The sequence below is a fragment of the Filicampus tigris genome, chromosome 19, assembly GCF_054856515.1.
Source record: "Filicampus tigris isolate MCC_2025a chromosome 19, RoL_Ftig_1.0, whole genome shotgun sequence".
NCBI classification, from domain to species: Eukaryota; Metazoa; Chordata; class Actinopteri; order Syngnathiformes; family Syngnathidae; genus Filicampus; species Filicampus tigris.
Genome location: NC_141235.1, coordinates 3,480,817 through 3,500,104, shown reverse-complemented (window position 1 = coordinate 3,500,104; position 19,288 = coordinate 3,480,817). Strand labels below are relative to the sequence as shown.

General features: G+C 40.2%; 2 protein-coding genes and 1 long non-coding RNA gene across 4 annotated transcripts in view; 1 reads left to right on the top strand and 2 right to left on the bottom strand.

The window, feature by feature from the left end:
• lgi1b (leucine-rich, glioma inactivated 1b) overlaps window positions 1–7,251 on the bottom strand; it is a 10,436-nt gene extending 3,185 nt beyond the window's left edge. Inside the window, exons 1-5 of the mRNA XM_086015896.1 lie at window positions 2,728–7,251; window positions 2,565–2,636; window positions 1,567–1,638; window positions 1,407–1,478; window positions 130–201 (exon numbers count right to left, since the gene is read on the bottom strand). Of these exons, the coding sequence (XP_085872022.1) occupies window positions 130–201; window positions 1,407–1,478; window positions 1,567–1,638; window positions 2,565–2,636; window positions 2,728–2,921 (482 nt within the window). The 5' untranslated portion in view covers window positions 2,922–7,251. The remainder of the gene's footprint in view (window positions 1–129; window positions 202–1,406; window positions 1,479–1,566; window positions 1,639–2,564; window positions 2,637–2,727) is intronic.
• fra10ac1 (FRA10A associated CGG repeat 1) overlaps window positions 1–19,288 on the top strand; it is a 22,125-nt gene extending 2,837 nt beyond the window's left edge. The window contains exons 1-14 of one of the 2 annotated variants that reach the window (XM_086015901.1): window positions 4,157–4,272; window positions 4,610–4,692; window positions 4,808–4,900; window positions 5,107–5,152; window positions 5,231–5,307; window positions 5,380–5,463; window positions 5,552–5,636; window positions 6,962–7,007; window positions 16,581–16,694; window positions 17,499–17,541; window positions 17,620–17,747; window positions 17,851–17,895; window positions 18,736–18,820; window positions 19,120–19,288. In XM_086015901.1, coding sequence (XP_085872027.1) covers window positions 4,255–4,272; window positions 4,610–4,692; window positions 4,808–4,900; window positions 5,107–5,152; window positions 5,231–5,307; window positions 5,380–5,463; window positions 5,552–5,636; window positions 6,962–7,007; window positions 16,581–16,694; window positions 17,499–17,541; window positions 17,620–17,747; window positions 17,851–17,895; window positions 18,736–18,820; window positions 19,120–19,162 — 990 coding nt within the window. In that variant the 5' untranslated portion in view covers window positions 4,157–4,254 and the 3' untranslated portion in view covers window positions 19,163–19,288. Of the gene's footprint in view, window positions 1–4,156; window positions 4,273–4,609; window positions 4,693–4,807; window positions 4,901–5,106; window positions 5,153–5,230; window positions 5,308–5,379; window positions 5,464–5,551; window positions 5,637–6,961; window positions 7,008–16,580; window positions 16,695–17,498; window positions 17,542–17,619; window positions 17,748–17,850; window positions 17,896–18,735; window positions 18,821–19,119 lie in introns of those variants that run through there. The other variant, XM_086015900.1, reaches the window with a different exon arrangement.
• LOC147128911 (uncharacterized) lies at window positions 14,137–15,051 on the bottom strand. The gene is made up of 3 exons (XR_015082412.1): window positions 14,970–15,051; window positions 14,818–14,879; window positions 14,137–14,432 (listed from the first exon to the last, which is right to left on the bottom strand). It is a non-coding gene; the product is annotated as an uncharacterized LOC147128911 (long non-coding RNA).

Genomic DNA, 19,288 nt, shown 5'->3' with positions numbered 1-19,288 from the left:
TTGCGTAAATAAACTCCCCAGCCATAAAAATGCACTCTCCCAATCCGTTTACTCTTAGTGCGACATGACAGACTGTGACTTTCGGGCCTTTATGAGCCACCATAAATGACAAAACAAGTGAATACTCACACTTTAGTCAAAGCATCCATTCCCTTGAACACATCCTTAGGCAGCGTCTCAAGGTTGTTGTACGCCAGACTCCTTCAAGGGAAAGAAGAAACATGTACAATTGTGACTGAAGGGGCATTTTATCGAAAGCCCAAAGCAGAATGAGAGGAGAATTAAAAAAAAAAAAAAAAAAAAAAAGTCCGCTTAATTCATGAGCGCTGCATTATTTATTTGGGACTCGGTGTTCCGAGTGGAGAATTTTTGCATGGCTGCACTCTGTAAACGCATGATGACAGAGCAGAAGGGGGACAGGATTTAGACAGCTTGGCCAATTTAATAATGCATTCATCACATGGTATGTAATCATGCGACATTTGTTAATTTTGCTGCAATTGATCTTCTCCGTTACCAAAATAGCCACTGACATAATTACTAAAAAGTTGTGCTATATTTCCTCAGTGTTTTCAGGGAGTTGCTTCTTCTTTACCCATTACCAATGCTGGTTGCCTGGCAACCTTTAAGTGTCTTTTAGGAAGTTGCTGCTGTGGTTCACACCGCCTAGCGTAACATCACATCCTGTTTACAATGGATTCTTGGAGGTCTAAACAATCAGTACATAAAGATTGTAGACTGTGTTTCAAATTGCACTTGGTTAACTTTATGACGACTTTGCAAAGGAAACACCACGAAAACAAGTCTTTAAAAATCGCGCAAAGCCAGATTCCGTCGACTTCTCTGAAGCGAGACTGATCCTTCCCCTGGCGCTGATTCTTCTCATTGTTTCGCACACTCTCAGCTGCTGATATCAAGTCAGTAGTCTGAAATATTTCACGAGCCAAGTGTGTACGCAAGTGTGTGCTCTAAATCCTCTCGGAATGACTTGTGAGAAAACCTCAGAAAAAGATTATAGGTCACCTGGTTGACGGTTACAGCACGGCTATTTTTAGACTCAACCTGCAGGTCACACTATATCTTTGCACGAGCAAGCATGCAGTTGAGGAAACCGATATGCAAAAGTGTTAAAAATTGTATATTGGCTGTGGTGTATTAAATTTCAGTTTCTGATATGGGTTGATTGTCTGCTTTTCATCGGAATCAAATGTAATCAAATAAAGCATTTTATTTATAATGAACTTAATATTTTTGTAGAAGCTACACTAAGGTGTGACGTGGAGCGACCTTCAGGTGCCCTCCAGCAACCTGACCCCACAGACACCAGCAGCCTTATATGTTGTAACACTTTTAATCCCGAATGGCAATCAATTACTTGGTGTACAGTACTGGTAAATGATACTCACAGATGAATCAATGATTTGAGGCCACGGAATGCAAAGGGGGAGAGTGATGCAATCTTGTTATTTTCAATGAATCTGTAAAAGATTTGTTAATATGTGGTTATTTTAAAACACAAAAACTAAAAAAAAAAAATAAAAGAAGAAAAAAAAAAGAAATAGCTACAGATATTCGAGATGCGGCAGACCGACGAATGCATCGTCATCAATGAGGTCAAAGGAGTTGGCCGTGAACAATCTGTGAAGAAAAAAAAAAACCAAACAGAAAATGGATTGGAGACAACGACTCATTTGGTGCAGTGAGAGAAAAGCGGTGACGTTATCATTCGGCTTGGCGTGTTTGGGAATGAAAGCAACAAACTGGCATGGCGCTCTCACCTGTTTCTCATTATTTATGAATGATCTCAATTTCACACATGTTTCTGTGGAACACTATTCAAGTAAACATCGGCGTGCACGTTTGCATTCGCTTTCGATTGACACCGTCACAGCGGAATTCATTTAGAAGTACGTGTAAAAGTATGTGTGCAAAACTGCACTACGGCAGACTGAAATGTATGATTAAAAAAAACTTATTTAGATGAATAACAACCATACTAATTGTTGAAATAGTTCCACTTTAACCGTGTACATCAAAACTGAGCGTTACTATCTTCAGTTAGCAGAAAAGGTCAAAGTTAACTGCAGAGCGTCTATTATGGGTAAGGCATTTATTATTCATACAAATGCATTTTTCATATAGTTCTATTACATAATATTACAACACCGATGCGATGGGTAGGTAGATGTACTTAACTGTATGTTGGAAATAGCTGTCTTTTATGGTAAGGTCGTTATTATTGGTGCAAATGCAATTTGATAAATTGCAATATCAAACGTCAATTAGGAGTAAGGCTAGTGTATTCTTTGGTGCATTTGCGTTTTTATAGTACTATACACAATATTATACCATGGATGGATGATTCACTGAAATAATCAGGTGACTACTTGGGGTAAGGCGTTAATTTTGAAAACATGCATTTTCATATCAAATCAGGTGTCTTTTGGGGGCTAAGGCTTTGATTATTCCAACCATGCATTTCATAATAGCAAAAGATATGACATGGGTAGAAAGCTAGATTTAACCAACTGCAAATAATATTGCAAAACTACAAATATACTCACAGTAGTTGCAGGGCAGGTGTATGCACAAAGCTTCCTCCTGTGATTTCATTGAAGCCGGACTTGACAAAAGACCTGAACAGCATGGAGAAACAATATTTGGAATCAACATTTCAGAAGCGTGGAACACATGCTGCAAACCAAACCAAACCATGCAGGCACTTACAGCGAGAGCACGTCCGAGGGGAAGGTGTGAGGCACGGCTCGGACGTTTTCACACAGCGCGTTATCTTTGGTGCAAGTACATCCAGCGGGGCATCGAGGTTGCTTCACTCTCCGTCCGGCTGCTAGAAGCGAGCACGCAGCGACCACCCAAAACACCACAATCCAGCCTCTCACTCTTCTTCCCGAGGATGCCATATTCTCTCTTAATTGTCCCGCATGAGACTTGCAACTTCTCGGTCAAAATCAGCCAAATTGTACCCAGCGAGTCCGTTCTTTTTTGTGCGCAAATTTAAGATCCGAGGCACAGTTTCAGTGTGCAGAACTCCAAATGGGCACAGAAAACAGGACCCAGATTGATGTCACCCTGCTAAATAGCACCCCCACCCCCTTTTCTCTCTTTCTCTCCTGGCTCCCTCCTCAAAATGTTGTCTGCTTCTTATTAGTCTGCTGCATACAAAGAACTTGGACCCCATGAGAGGGGAGCAAGACAAGGATGTAGGGGGGAGAGGAAGGGGCCTCCAAACAAATGCGCGTGTTTTTTCTCTCTTATCAGCCGCTCCAGCTTTTATTGTCATTATTTATGCGCGCTTCAAGCTGTACGCGGCTATTATAGGAGCTGGCTTCTATTCATTCACGTGGCTCTGAGCAAATGCACCTGCCTCATTGAAATGATGCCCCATTTTTTTTCTTGCACTCTTTGCTATGCTAATAAGATGCATTAAATATTAATTTGGCGAGCGAGACATTTTAATAGAACCCTCCATATTAATTGCATTGTTGTCTAGCTGTAGTGCATGAGGAACATTGGGCACCACATGAGATGATGTCTTTTTCTATTTTTTTAAGGAGTGACATAATGTATTGCATTATTGATCAAATCTTTCAACAGTAACCACTGTCCCACAATGATCCCTTTGTTCTGTGTGGGTGGGAAAAAATGGCACAAAACACAAGCCTTCTTTCTTCACCACCTTTAAAAACGGATGACTTGAAACTTTTCACACATAATAGCCTCTTTCTATTCCAACTCAGAATGTAAACGACGACATGGATCCTTTTGTGCACTGAATCCTCGAATCATCTCACGTTCATTTCTGTTGGACTTAAATAACATTATCAGCCGCGTTTCGGATTGCTATTTTGATTTTTTTTTTCATGCAGTACGACCACGCATGGCAAAAGCGAACATTTATGTTGATACAAGGCTAAATAAATCAGTTTACCAAGAAATCGAAATAAAGTCACCATTCCACGTAAACGGATCTAAAATGAACGAAATGTACATAGAATCATGTATTCAACGCAGAAAAGTGTGATGAACCAGCATTAGTGATCGCTATGCGGTTATTTATACGAGGAATTATTAAATTTCCGATCACAATGCTGTCGTATTTTTCAAATCTGTCCTACTCATCCGGGCGCGTCTGACGTCATCAACATGCGGATTGGTTCATCTAAAACGTCATTACCGAGCGACGCTTATTTGTAAACAATCTCGAGTAGCGCGTCGGATGAGAATACGTAAACCATGGATAATCTCGTCAAAGTATGTATTGATTTAATAACATATTGGGATGCTTAATGCAATACTGTTTTTATTTTGATAAAGAACCGACTTTGTAAAAACGCGGTGATTGTCGCAACGTTAATTAAATCGTTGATTCACAGCTAAATCAATGCATTTATATGTAGCTGCATAGATCGTTTGACTGTTAACCAATTTCATTTCAAGCCACTATAGTGTTTATCTTTTTAAAACGTTTATCATTTCTTTTACCCCCTTAAGTATGTCTCGATGACTCGTGAAGCAAATCCGTGTGCACGCCCAGTTCAGTATAACAATGAATGATCAGACTGACACAATCGTTCTTGTGTACTGAAAGGTGCACGGTAGCGGTGCTAACTACGACTCGGATTTCAGTGACGATGAGAGACAAGGAGAGACTTCAGAAAGCAGACTGAAAAGGTAAAATATTAGGCAATTAAATATCCTGCCCTATTAACATCATCGGACCCCTTAAGCCTTAAGGTAATGTGGATGAAATGAAGGAAACCAAAGTTTACATTCTTTTTAATGGCAGGAAACATGAAGAGGAAATTTTACAGAAGCCATTTCAGAAAGATCGACACTCGCAGGTGGCTCACCGCACTTTTCACTCTAATGAAGTGGACAGGTATGCTGCAATCAATCCCATTTAAGTATTTATCACAATGTTTTTTTAAGGACTAATATTAAATAATTCAAAGCATTGCCATTCGTAATGTATGAATCGCATTTTAAAGTCCAATAATTTACTATAGCTGTAGTCTCCTCATCTGTTTGCGTGGTAATTTTTTGTTTAATGTTATCAACCTCTGCTTTTTTTGTTTTGTTTTGCAGAGAGGAAGCCAGGAATAGAAGGGCTCACTTGATTTCACTGACTGCTGTATCCTCTGTCTTGAATTGACCCTTAACTTGTACAAAATAAATGCATAGATGAACGTCCTTAAGCAGCTGCCTCCAGTTTGAGCGACATAAGAAGTTTGTCGGCGACTACATACTTTACTATGGAGGACATATGGCCGACTTCAAACGCTCCGCGTACGTATTTTGTGTTCGCTTAAAACAGGCCGGTTCTTCTTCATCCTCAGTGAAACATTTTCTTCCCTTCAGAGCAAACGACAAAACAGACTCCGATGTTCTACGTGAGAATCATCGCTTCCTCTGGAGGGACGAGGATGAAGAGGACATGACGTGGTAATGCCTCGCAGTCAACTTTTTGTAGATTCTACGCTTGTGCATTTGCTCTTGTTTTTAACTTGCCTCTGGTATTCTTGTGTCCAAGGGAGAAAGAACTGGCGAAGAAGTATTACGACAAGTTGTTTAAGGAGTACTGCATAGCTGATCTCAGCCGATATAAGGAAAACAAGGTGATCACAGCATGAGACTCAGACACAGGGAGACAAAATCTTCTATTTACATTTGAGCTCAGATACTATACTGAAAAAAAACAACAAGAGCTGGTGCTACAGTAGCAATAATTATCTACTAACTATGGGTGCGATTTATTCAGTAATACTGGCGCATAGCAGTGGTTCCGATGGAACAACATGAACCAAGTACCACCTCAAAAAAGAAAATACTGTACTTGGCTCTCCAAGTGACACATAATGACCAACTTTAAAATTTTGTAGGGTTCATCAAAAACAAGGATCCTATTTTTGTAACATTGTGCAGTTTGAACATTAAATATAGGAACATGAAAAACAGTACTTAAATACTGATTCAATTGCATTGTAAAAGTTAAATAGAAATTGTAGCTAAAAACAGTAAAGATAAAGCACAAACGTATTGTGCTTAACAGATGCACTGCAAGCGTTTAAAAAAAAAACTTTTTAAGCCATTGTAACATTACTGTATGCACAGTTTGAATCATTAAATCAGTGATTCTTTCATTTCCCACAATCTCTGGTATATAACCTTTTTTTTCCTTAAAAGTATACACGTATTATTTAGTACCGTATTATAAATGCATTTGTGCAATTACAGGATGTCTCACCATGTCATCTCTGCAATTGCGTCAGTAACAAAATAGAGTACATGAAAGTAACATGACTGCCCAGTTGCCGTGGTAACAGGCATCGAAGATTAGTAGGGAAAACCTTGATTCTGTTGTGTCAAACTCACAATAATTAAAGTGCAGTTTTCAAAGTTTCACATAAAAGCCTTCCAATGCACAGAATGACAATTCTTTATTCATAATCAATGACACAAGTTGCAAATGGGAATGGAAAGTGAAAGTCAGGGTTGATTCATTATATTCCCTTCTCAACTTCCCACGTGCACCACTCATACTTTCCCTCGCACAAAATGTCGTCATCCGATTAAATGTTGTACTTTGTCAGCGGGGCTGGGTGACATGACTCCCACTTGAACATTAATACTTTCTATGACGTTCCGGGCGCCCGCACCCTTTTCACGTGTCGGCTCGTGTCCCCGGTGAGGACGGGCTCGGCGGAGCGTGAGCCGGAGAAAGTAGCCATTAAATTCGGGGTCGGATCCATTTAACATGACAAAAAAAAGAAATGGCGTTTTATTTTCACGCTAGCCTTGGCAGAAGTCTGCACTCGACAAAATGCCTTTCCAGTTATCGCGGCTCTAATGTAGATGGAGCCGGCGCTACATTGGAAGCGGTGCTTTGAAAAGCAACACATGAAGTGACTCATTGGGATTCTTTCCGTTTCTCTTTCAATAGTTTGGATTCCGCTGGCGGACGGAGAGCGAGGTTGTCTTGGGCAAAGGTAGGCAAAGTGCAGTTTTGGAGTTTTCAAGTTGAAATGGTATGACTCTTGTTACGATTATTTGGTGCTTTCTGCTCATCTCAGACTCAGCTTTTAATAACAGTTTGAACATTAACACTGTTTAAATATAGGAAAGTAAAACAAAATACAATAAGCAGTGCTTCTTGTGGAAGCCCACAATTTAAGAGTCACCGCTTTTTGAAATACAATTTTAGCTAGCCCTAACTCCAAAACAGTTTCTCAAACACAAATAGCAATAGAAAATGGACAGATAAAATTAAATACCAGAGTGACAATGACGTTTTTAACTGTCGCCACTAGATGGTGATAGAGACGAGCTAGTGGACAGCAGCCTGCAACTCCTTGCACAGTTCCCACTTGAGCTGGAGATGCGTCACTGTACTTTGGCCTCCTCTTGACAAAATAGCATCGCAAAGCCTTTCAGATGTCTGACCTTTTCTTGTAGAACATTTTCAAATAATAAACCTTTTCCTCATCCACTCTTAACCTTTTCACAATGTGGGTCTCTCCAGTTCATCTGCTGCCTTCAGTGTTTGGTTTTCTCTCAAAATGGGCATCTGATGATCGTTTCAGAAATTGGCCAACACCTCCTCTTCTTACTTCCTCGCTCGCAACTCATTTAATATTTACATGCGACTCGCACATTTGTTCATTTGCACACTGTTGACATCAACACAGCCTCGGTGCACGCACACACACACACACACACACACACACACACACACATATAGCTGACTAAACCAATATATTGTTCCAGATTAAGTCTGTGTAATCCCAGTCGGTCACATTTCAACCTCCAGCGGCAAAAACTCGACAGGAAGCAGGGATTAGACCCAACCTGAGCGACCGTGTCTTCCTTGCGCTGATTCCACCAGGAGCACTTTAATAAGTGCTGACACCCTGCAGCTAAATCAATACTAATCAAATTATGAGCAGCGTTTGCAAGTTAAAGGTGGAGGTAGGTTGCCTTGAGCTCTGCTGATACACAGTATGATGATTCAATGATTAGTCACCGCTCGAAAGAAAAGTTGCTCTCACTCTTACTTTTCCGATTACCGCTCACGAGAGCGCTGACCTTTTTCGTCAGGGTCGCGGCGTGATTATGAGATTTAGAGTCACAAGCATCGTGTACATTGTCCTCACCTTGTGTCTGCTCTTTTTTTTTTTGTTTTTTTTAACCTTTGTCCTTTTCAAGAGGGCAAAAAAAAACAAACAAAAAAAAAAACATGTCAGGCGCGAATCCTTGAGCTTCTTCGACAGACTATTTCACTCATTTGTGGCTCATAAAAATGTCAATGTGTCATATCTTTGGTTTGTGGCAAGCCAAAAACTTGATAGGCCACATGGTAAAATTTTATTTTGTGTGCATTGACTTAAAATCTTAATTTAAGAAATCAACAGTGATGCCGGTCACACGTTACTGTTACTGAGACAATAGCTACCATTTCGAGTAACTTTAAAATATTTTTTTTTTAGATAAAAACAGTTGAGTCAAAAAGGCTGTCTTTGTTTTATTTTTTTTTAATAAGGAAAAAAAGTGTCCTCAAACATTACTGTTTAAAAAACGCACTTTCATTAAAGTATTGGCAAAATCAGTTGTCATTTTTATGTTAAGCGGATTTGTAGGTGTCTGCTGAAACTAATAAAGTAACTTGTAATGTAACTTAATTTTAAAATCCTTTCAGGTAACTGTGGCAACACTGGACACAAAATTCAATTTCGAGGACAGACATTTTTATTTCATGCCATGAATGGAGGTAGCAGTTTTGTGCATTTACAAAACTGCTTCATACCATGTAAGGTATGGAAGAGACACATCCCATTTGTGAACTTGGAAAAAAAAAAAATACTCCAGCAGTTAGATGTATGAGGTGAATCACTGCAGAAAAACAAAGTGTACCGGTACACTTACAAAACTGTATTTGTCTTTTGGCGTCCTTGTCAGTAGGAAGTCAAAGGTAGCTTGTGTTTAAAAAAAAAAAAAAAAAAAAAGGAATTGGATGTATCTCGCAGCACACACTCAGTTATTTAAAAGAAGAAATAGTTAATTTTAGGAAATGTTTTAGCCCCTATTTCCCGAGGAAAGTGTTTAAAAAAAAAATAAACCTCTATTCTGTGTGTTTGGTTAACTTCGACTAGACGAGCTTCTAGATATCGCCTTTCCCCGGGAATATGAAATGCACTGTGTGCCAAGGATACAACTTGAATAATTGAAATGAAAACACACCGCTGTGTTTCCATAATTGACATAGGAGGGCAGAAGAAAAAACAAAATACAAAAACGCAACAGCAACAAGTCAAGCGATGTTGGACACGAGGCGATTACGCACGACGTGTTTTGACAGAAAACGACTTTAGCTCCTCGGGTTTCTTGTTAGCGTGGAACAGCTGGAAGTGCTTGTTCTTATTGCGCTGCTTGTCTGAAAATATCAGTAAACAGCGGCGTGATGGCCGTGCAAGTCGCCTGTTTCCGGCTCTGCTTTGTTTACGGAGTAGTCGTAGATCTTGCACACCCCTGTTCGAATGCCAGATTTTTTTAGCTGATACGAAAAAGTCAGGAAAAGTCTGCTAGATTTTCGAAAAATGATTTAGCGTTAATCAGAGGCACATTAAATGGTGACAGGTGTACTGTACATTTTTATGCTCTGGAAAAAAAAAAACATTAGATTCCTGTCAACGGGCATGAATTAAGGTGCTTCTTCTTGTTCGTGTTGCCATTTTTAGATCAGCCCCAGCTCTGCAGTCTGAGCACCTTGGTTAGTGTCTCAGGCCAAATCCCAAATCCCCGCCTCAGGCCCGCAGAGAATCTCCACATTCACTGCTTTTGATCACAGCGCTACACTTGACCTTGACTTTTAATCCTGAAGATGCCCTCATTAAGGGGCAAAAAAAAAAAGTGCAAGGACCAAACCGTATGCTCATTTTAAACTGGGCCTTGAGTGTTGTCGGCTAATTTCTTTAATCCAACCGCAGACTGGATCTCTATTATGCATTAAAAAGGAGATCCTGCTGGGTTCTATTGTGCCGGAATAAATCAGCTCTGGAGAGGAACCAGCGTGTATCTTTAGGTGAAGAACTGCTCTCTAAGCATTCCTAATTACAGTCCTTCTGCAGCAATTATTTAATACAATCCTCGCCTCAGTTAGTTTCCTGCTTCCTAAGACACACACATTTATCCTTGAACAACTCTAAACTCTAAATTGGGCGCCAAGAAAAGTGGTGTACACAGAGTTCAATTTACATTATTTGAAAGACTATGCCTCAAAATTACCCCCCATCCCCCAAATGTTCAATCACTAAAAAAAAAAATATATATATATATATATATATAAAAAAAAAAAAACACTAATTTATTAAACTACCTCCACTTCCTGAGCCTCTAACAAAGGAAATGAATGCTTGACAAAAGCTAAACAACCATGGTTACATCATCTTCCCAAGCTCATTTCCAAATGTCTCGGAGCCATGAGTGATGCAATAAATAAAACAATTAGCTGACTAAGCAGCGTAAAAGGCAGAAATGAGCCTGTATGCAACAAACCTTCATGGCTATTTTCACTCGGCTTTCAATCTTGGGGCGACATAATGCCACACGGCTCCCGCAGAGTAAGGGAAGAGGCGGAGTTTTACATTTCTCAGGTAGTCCAAGCATTCAAGAGAGTTAATCGATTATCAAATTGGTTAATAATGTGTAAAAAATAACAGAGCAAGTGGGGACAGTCCAGTGGTATCAATTAAGCTGAAAATCTGAAATACTGAAAAATGGCAGGTAAATATTTTAGCACCAATAAGTGACGCGAAGGAAAATGTATTTTCAGTCCAGATTTTCCGCCAAAATGAAAAGAAACATGAAACATTATTGGTGTGGTGATCCAGATCTTGTCCTGGTCATTGAGTTTGACACTAGTGAACTATGGATCAAGCGTTTCACTTTTTACCTGGCTGTCGCATACGTAATTTTAAGGTTTCGGTTGTCGCTTTTGGGTTTGGGAGACCTTTCACCTGGCCTGATTATAAAACGCCCCCAAAGATGCGTCCACCCTGACAGTAGTATTGCTCCTATATTTGTTGGTCGCAGTTGCGTCAAACGCCCTTTGGTCCACTCTGTCAGCTGTTCTCTGTGGAGTAAATACTGTTACAACACAGAGCCAGAGTGCTGCGCCTCTGCTCAGCAGCCTGCCCGGCCTTCCTGTCAAAGGCAAAACAAACAACCCCCCCCGCCCCTACCAAAAAAAGGCAGCTTCTGCTCACAGTGGAGGCTTAACCTCTCACTTGTAAGTTGTGTGACTGAGAATATTGGCGCGTGGCCGCAAAGATTATCCGGGAGGTGGTTGGCAACCGAAAGACGGGGCAGTTAATGACTCGACCTGTTTGAACAGCTCGCGAGAGGTACATTCTAGAAATGCCCGCTTTTATTTTTGCCGGATCGTCTCCTCATGAGGTTGCCTGGCAACCTGTCAAAGAAAGGCCCCTGGAAAGAGAGAGAGAGGCACAGACCAGACGAGATGTAAAATGCTCATTAGCAAGCGAGGTAGGGTCTAGCAGGCGCGTATTTATTCGTTTCATTGTCATCAGACCAAAGGCTACGCCGGCGACACAAAAGCCAATTGCCGTTACTCGCTTTTAATACGCCAGCTGTCGACAGGCTCGCGTAATGAACGGGATGCTTGGAGAGATGATTGAAGGTGTAATTGTGCTCTTTGGTTCACAATCGGGTGGCAAAATTAGCCAGCGGCCTATGAATTTAGCTTCAGTTTAACGTAAAATGTCATCGCAATGCTTTGCTGACGTCAGCAGTTTTATGGAAGGATCACCTTGCCGCCACTAAGTTTAGAGCAACATTGAGACATTAAAATGCAAATTAATGCTTGATGCTTCATTACATACAGTAGATCAGTCCTTTGTCTTGCATTCAATAAAATGCTCAAAATGAAGCCTTTTAGTACTTTTGGTTTCATAGCATTGAAGTTTATGTTGCTAGAAAGTTATGATGCTAGCTTTCTTTTGATATGCAAAGAAGGATTTTTTTTTTTTTTTTTGAACAAGTGTGCCCATAACATCACATTAATTAAATACTCTTCACAGTTTGCCTCATATAGCACGACTGACTTAAAGGGTAAAATAGGAGTTCCGAATGGCTCATTTCTTTGCCCACTTCTCTGTTGTTTGATTGACTTTTTGTCTTCCAGGACTTAGTGTTAGGGTTAATATTATTGGTATCATTATTGTTATATAGTTACTCTGGGCTGTATTTGTAGGTGAAATACATTGTAGCATTGAAATTACAGTAGTTATAATGACCATTTGTCACTAGAATGTCATTCAGCAGAGCACAGAACTCTGCCAAGGCTGAACTATTGACAAGAGAAAATATTTGTGTAGTGGGTGTCATTAACAACTATACAGTATATAGCCTAGTTCCCATGGGGATTTTCCACACCGTGACAACGAGGCGCTCTAAGGTGGCCACGCCAGCGCAAATTCCCAGTGAACACACTTGCTGTCACGACAAACTTCAAAAAATAAATACGTAAAATAAAATCCCCCCCCTCTCTCTTCGGCCTTTCTCCCTTGACGTGCTTGCACTCATGGGCGACGCTCAAAAGTGAACAGTCCAGTGGGCTATCCAAAGGGAAGTTTTGTTTCTCCATAGCCGAGTACTGCATAGTTGTCAATTCACATTTTTTAGCTATTCTGTTCAAACATGTCTAACCTATTTAAAAGCAACTCTGAATTCACCCAAAAAGGTCTGTAAGGGAAAACTCAGAAGGCTGACTTTGAAAGAGAATTAAAAAAAAAAAAAAAAGCCAAAAGAAATGATGACGAATAAAAGTATTCATTCAGTGCCTGCATTTTCAGTGGAATCTTTTTCTTTTGGTGTCAGTATGTTGTTGTTGGGTTTTTTTTTTCAATGCCAACACATAATGGCAGGGCTCTGGCTGCACACCTCTTGAGAATGAAAGAAAACTATATGAATTCAACTATTTTTGAAGGTGCCTTTAGATGTTAATTCAGGTTACAAGTAGACCACAATGTCGAGTTTTTAAATAACATCACACTTGCAACACTTAGCTAAGTGCGCCTTCATCTGACTCTTTGTTTGACATCTCATGCTAAAGTCCTCCAGACATGCGATAACGAGCTTCTCCCGCCCGTTAACGACCTCCGCGCTGTCAATCAGGCGCACGCCGTGAAACGCCAACGAGCGTCCACGCCACTCGCTCGGGTCACAGCCTCACCACGTCACCCGGGTGATTGTTAATCACGCGGCCATCTGCCTCTCTGTGCGTCCGCCTTGATCTGCACCCGCTGACCGGCAGGAATTAGGAGCCATTGACGTAAAAGGGACAGGAGTTTCCTCACTTAACGAGTTTACTCAGCCATGTCAGTGCCAACACTTTTACCCCCTGAAGCACGTGAGGGTCACTCACACTGTGAGGAGCCATAACAACAACTTGAGGCCTTGTACGGATGGACCAAAAATGTGTTTTCATGTGGTCAAATATTAATTTACGTCAGTGGTTCTCAAACTGGGGTCCCTAAGGGTTCGCACAATAATTAGCAATCAATTATGCTGTGTCCGTATCTCTTATCAAAATGAATGGAAAATGCTATTAATCTGTTTCAGCCTACCATAAAAACAACACTTTTTGTAATGTGTTTTTTATAAATTCATCATCAAAGAACAGTAGCACTCAAAAGTAGCGTACTTTATAAAAATATATGATAGGAAAAATTATTGCTGGTTTGTGCAGCTTGGCCACCGGGGGCAGTATGATACAGAGATGTTGATCGACAGTCGTCAGAGGATAAAGAATATATGTCTGATTATTATTTCCTGTCAAATACATCATAAAGTATGTTTAAAGGCTTTTATAATATATTGACTTATGTTTAGATTTATGTTAAACTGTTGTAGTGAACACTTAAAAGCCTTCAAGTCAAAGTGTTACGCAAGTTAATGTAACACTAATGTAACACACTAGTACACAGGTGCTATAATAATTAATAAAGAAGATATAATGTACAGTGTACAAATACATAGGCTAGGCTCAGAAGTCAAAGGTTTGGCTCAGGGAGGAAGATGGAAAATGTTTACAACAGACAGGAGACTGCAAAATGTGAATTGTATTAACAAAAAGATCTTTCCAATATTTACACTATATAAACACAGAAATCTAAGATGCCGCGGAATGAGAGTCCATTTGTCCATGCAAATATATCAATGTGAAGGATACCCAAAGTATAATCCGTGTTAAGTGTGTTTTGTGAAATGTTGTGAGGGAGAGCAGGCTACAGCGCCTCCTACCGCACTTTAGGATAATTGCAATAGCTTGCAGGCTCTTCAGGCGAAATCCTTGGGTAGCTCAACCATCATTGTCATTTGAATAGGAAACACCTGGCCTGCGTAAAACACGCACAAACAACAGAATATTTCAATTAAATCTCTTCCATTTCAAATCTTAGTAGTGCATGAACATTCTAAGATCAGATCATCTTGATTACACTCCTTAATCATTTCATAAATCATAATGCAAAATACTAGCGGGACAATTATTAGTACATTTGTCAAGTGCTATGAGCAGGTCACTAATTGATGATAATTCAAATAAGCAACAGCATGAATACACAATAAGTCCCCGCCAATTGACGAAAAACAACAACAACAGAGTAAGATGTAAACATAAATAAAAACACCTCAGGACAAATATTGAGTCCCATTATGCTCCATAAATGGAACGAGCGTCTAGCGGTTAGCATGCTAATGTACACAATTGAATGGACTCACCAGTTGCCTCTTTTCTCAGTAGCGTGGCTAACATAAATGACACGCGTGTAGCCTCGCGGCACCTAGAAGTAGATTAGATATCAGTCAGGTCAAGAATTTGGGCAAAAACAGCACTTTTGAAGCATCTTTAAAAAAAAAAATCGCCTACCTACCTGCAACAGCTCCCAATGGGACATCGTCCACACGTGACGTCACGAACAAGCGCCGGTGTGCGCCTCGCGACGTGATTTCACGGCAGTCACAGGGAGACAAAGGCTGCAATATAATAAAATAAGATTAAGCAAATAAATTACACAGTACAATAAAGTATCACATATTGCAATCTACCTAATAATATATACACAAAAATCACCCTGGCTACATTAACAATTTAGATTAAATTAGAGAAACTGAACATATTCATGCGTTCATTTGCCTTATTTTTCACGTAAACCTAACCTTTAAGAACAAAACATGTATGTAAAATAAATCTGATATTGTTCATTGTAATACAGATTGATTTATTGCTTGTCTTTGTTAAAAATACATCTCATTAAATCATAATCGCAGAATTTAGGGGGGGAAATCGCAATTTGATTATTTTTCAAAATCGAAATTTTAATCCCTGCGAAAAAAACCTGCACGACATTATGGAGTATACAAAAAAGTAATCCAAAAATAAACTGAATCATATAAAACAAACTGTATATTTGATCTACATTAATTATATTATAAATGATAACATTTCTATAATATGCAAATATAGAAGTAACCTGACGTAATATCAGATTAATATATCAAAACAAAACAAAAATAAATCTGAATTCATCGTTTCATCGTTGGGGTGTGTAACTGTAAGACAAATGCAATTTAGTGTCATCACAATAAAGCACCAGAGCCTGCAGGGCTTTTTTTCATTGCTGACATCATAGCTCTTAAATCCAATTCGGCATGTGAGAAGAAAGTCTGTCCCGTGGCCCGACACCATCATCGGTGTCCGTCGCCCTCCTGCTGTTCTGGGGTCAGGAGCATCGTTAGCCCTCGTGCCAAGTTGGGACCTGCGTGACGCACTCGCCCCCGCTGTTGCAATCTGGAGGAACCCCGAGCTGATCAGTGCCGCCTTAAGCTCGTCTAAGGATCACGGGAGGGCCGGGCGGCGGCTGAGAGGGAGGCCTGAGGGGATAATGATGATGAGGCGAGGAGAAGAATGGGCAATGAGAGCGTGTTCAGTATGAGGGTGGAGAGGGGCTGACGAGGGTGGGTCTTGGATGGAGATGGATGGAGGCAGTCATGAAGAGCTGCAGGCAATGGACATTGCTAGGAAAACTGTAATAGCTCCATTTCTCAGCTAACCTTTAAGGAGGAAAAAAAATACACAAACCTGAGATTGTATCAGTTCTGCCCAGTGTTAGCGTTGTATTTTTAATATTGAAATTACCTGGGGGATTGAACTTTTTGAAAGAACTACTAAAATAAATACAAAAATCAAAGGTGATACTTGAGGTCTGAGTTGCGTTTTAAAATACAGAGCATGGAAAAAATACATTGAGGTTTTGTATTCTCTAAATGTTTTTATAAAAAAGAGAGTATTACAAGTTTACTCATAATGACGTGTTAATAATGAGATTCCCCCTATAGATTTCTGCCTTTATAAGTTAAATAGGAGTTCCACAGGGCTGAATCTTTTGCCCGCTTCTTTTCCCCCACAGTTTCATTCTGTTTTTGTATTTTGCTGATGAAATGCTAAAACAGAAGGACTAGCTCAGTGATGTGCTATCTTTTAGGTCAGTTTCAGTGTGGGAACAAACGCTGCGAGAAGCAGGAAGGCCTGAAAAGCTGGGAGGTGAATTTTGCCTACGTGGAACAGGGCGAGAAGAGGAATGCATTGGTCAAACTGCGTGAGTTCAATAGATCATTATCAATATCAATACAAAAAAAAATTGGGGGGGGGGGGGGGATGTGTTTCCGTGTGTGCGGATTTGTGTGTGGGAGGGTGTGGGTTGCCGTCTCCTGGGGTTGTTTTCTAAGAGCCGGCTCATAATAATCCTCCTTCAGGTATGATACGGCAGAAAATCCTGTTACAATAATTACAGCAAGTGGAGGACCCACCAGTTCCAGACACCACACTCACACACCAAATGACAAGCTCTCTAATCTTTTAACAAGCTCATTTGTCAACATTGGTCGAACCGCAAATAATTTGTCAAATATGTTAATTATACAAAAACGTGAGCATAAATTTGATTTGGTGTACTCAAATTGTGACTGGGAATAATTAAAATCTTTGTATGAAGCCACCTTGTTAAAAGGTTTTTTCTAATAAAAATGCATTTTTCAAATGAACTTTTTAACTTTTGTAATATTAGACTTTCATATTTAATAAATTAACAGATTATTACAGTTTTTTGTAAAATAAAACAATTCTCATTACCCTTGAGAGGATTTGTTTTTTCTGGCAAACTTCACATTTTATTCTCATAATGTTACAGGTTCATTTGCATAGTTTTAATACTTTTTGTTTAGTAGAACTAGAGAAATGTTGCTAGAAAGATATGATGCTAGCTTTGTAGTACAACTGTGCACACAACATCACCTTACTAAAATATATAAATCACTAATGACTTCAAAAGGTGAAATAGGAGTTCCACAGGGCTCATTTTTTGCCCACTCCTCTGTTGTTGTTTGTCTTTTTTGTCGTCCAGGACTTTGCCCGGAATGTTCTTACAAACTCAACTACCACCACAAGTAAGCATCACCTTTGAGAAATTCTATATTATTCTACTACCAGTGACATTTTCAGCAACCATATTTTTCCCTTTCCAGACGCAAAGAGGTGAAAGCCAAGAAGACCACGGTACAAGAAGAGAACCAGGAGCCATCCCGGAAGAAGAAGAAGACAAAGAAGAGATCATCGTCCCGCTCCAAGAAGCACAAACACCGAAGGCACAGGGGTAACGACTCCCCCCTCAAAATTCCACATTTTGCACTTTTCATTTTGTCCGCTATTCCAAAGCGACTCCCCGCTGATTGAGACGTACTCCTGTCTACTCGCAGATCGATCCACCTCCGCCAGCAGCTCGGAGGAGTCGCGGGGCAAAGGTAAACGCACTCCCGAGCACATTACACGCAGGCATTTGTCATCTTCTTAGACAGACGGTGTATGATGCACTCCACTCGCGGGCCTGGAGGCACACTCCTCCAAAATGTTTGGAGTGAAAACAGCCTGCAAACAAGCCCTTCTGGAAAACACCAGCCATTAGCCCACGGGCATGACTGCTTTTTCTCAGCTGTCTCGCTCCACTTTCATATGTTTATACACTCCTGTTTCCAAGATTGTTTTTTTTTTTTGTGGCCTCAAATAGTGGCCTACACTCACATTGATTTCTGGTCAACCCTTACACAAGCATTTTTACAAATTCAAAGGTTTTTTTTGGGGCGGTATTTCTTGGAAAGGTGGCCTCCTCTCAAATAGATGCCCTTAAAGTAATGACGGGGTGCGTTGCCCATGGAAGTAACAGTTTTCCGTAAAACAATCAAAGGACAGAAATGTGTCTCCTGCTACACTTACACAAGCATTTGTAAAAAACATTTCCTGTAATAGTGTTCTCTAGTCCAATAGATGCCCTGCCGCAAGTAATTGTGTGGCGCGTTGCTCAATTTCGTTCGACTAAAAACGTGAGAGCAGCATGTCTAGTCCACCCTTACAAAAGCATTTGTACAAATTTAGATGGTATTTTTTTCTGTATTTCTTCAAATATTGGCCTCCATGCTACCTTAATTAATCATGGGGTGCTTTGCCCCCTCTATAAAAGTAACAAGTTTCAGTCGGCCAACCAAAGGAGAGCACCATTTCTAATCCACCCTTCTACAAGCATTGTGACGAATCATCGCCGCCTCATAAATAAATGCCTTACTTCCAATAAACGGCTATATTTGCAGACTCTGAAGCAGAGGATAAGCCCGAGCCTCAGTCCGAGTCGGAACACTGGCGAGGACCCGCCCCAGCAGTGGAGGAAAAGTCAAGGTGAGGCATTAGTGCTCACATTAAAATGACCCCTGCTAAGCCACCGTAATGCAATCACACAAGGTGTAACGTGCATAACGTATATGGGACAACCCTCAATGACGGAAAAGTCTTAATTCCTTTTTGACCTTCTCTTGACTCACTGCTCCTCGGTCTGGAGTTGACCGATTATTTTTTGCAATGAATCGTTTTTTTTTCTTCTTGTATTATATTACGTAAAGCACTCTTTGTGGGAAGTGCTATATGAAGAAAATACAAACGAACGTGTAATACATTTTGATGTATTCTGTCCCCCTCAGGGAGGAAGAGTTTGATGACTACTTTGAAGACTTGTTCCTCTAGACGCCAAAAGCAGCTCGCCTCTGCTGCGATTCAAGCATTTTTGTGTTTCACGTATTTCAACGTCATCTCGGTTTTCAGTCTTGTCACTGCTATCATTATACATTAAAGTGACTGTGAAATATGCAA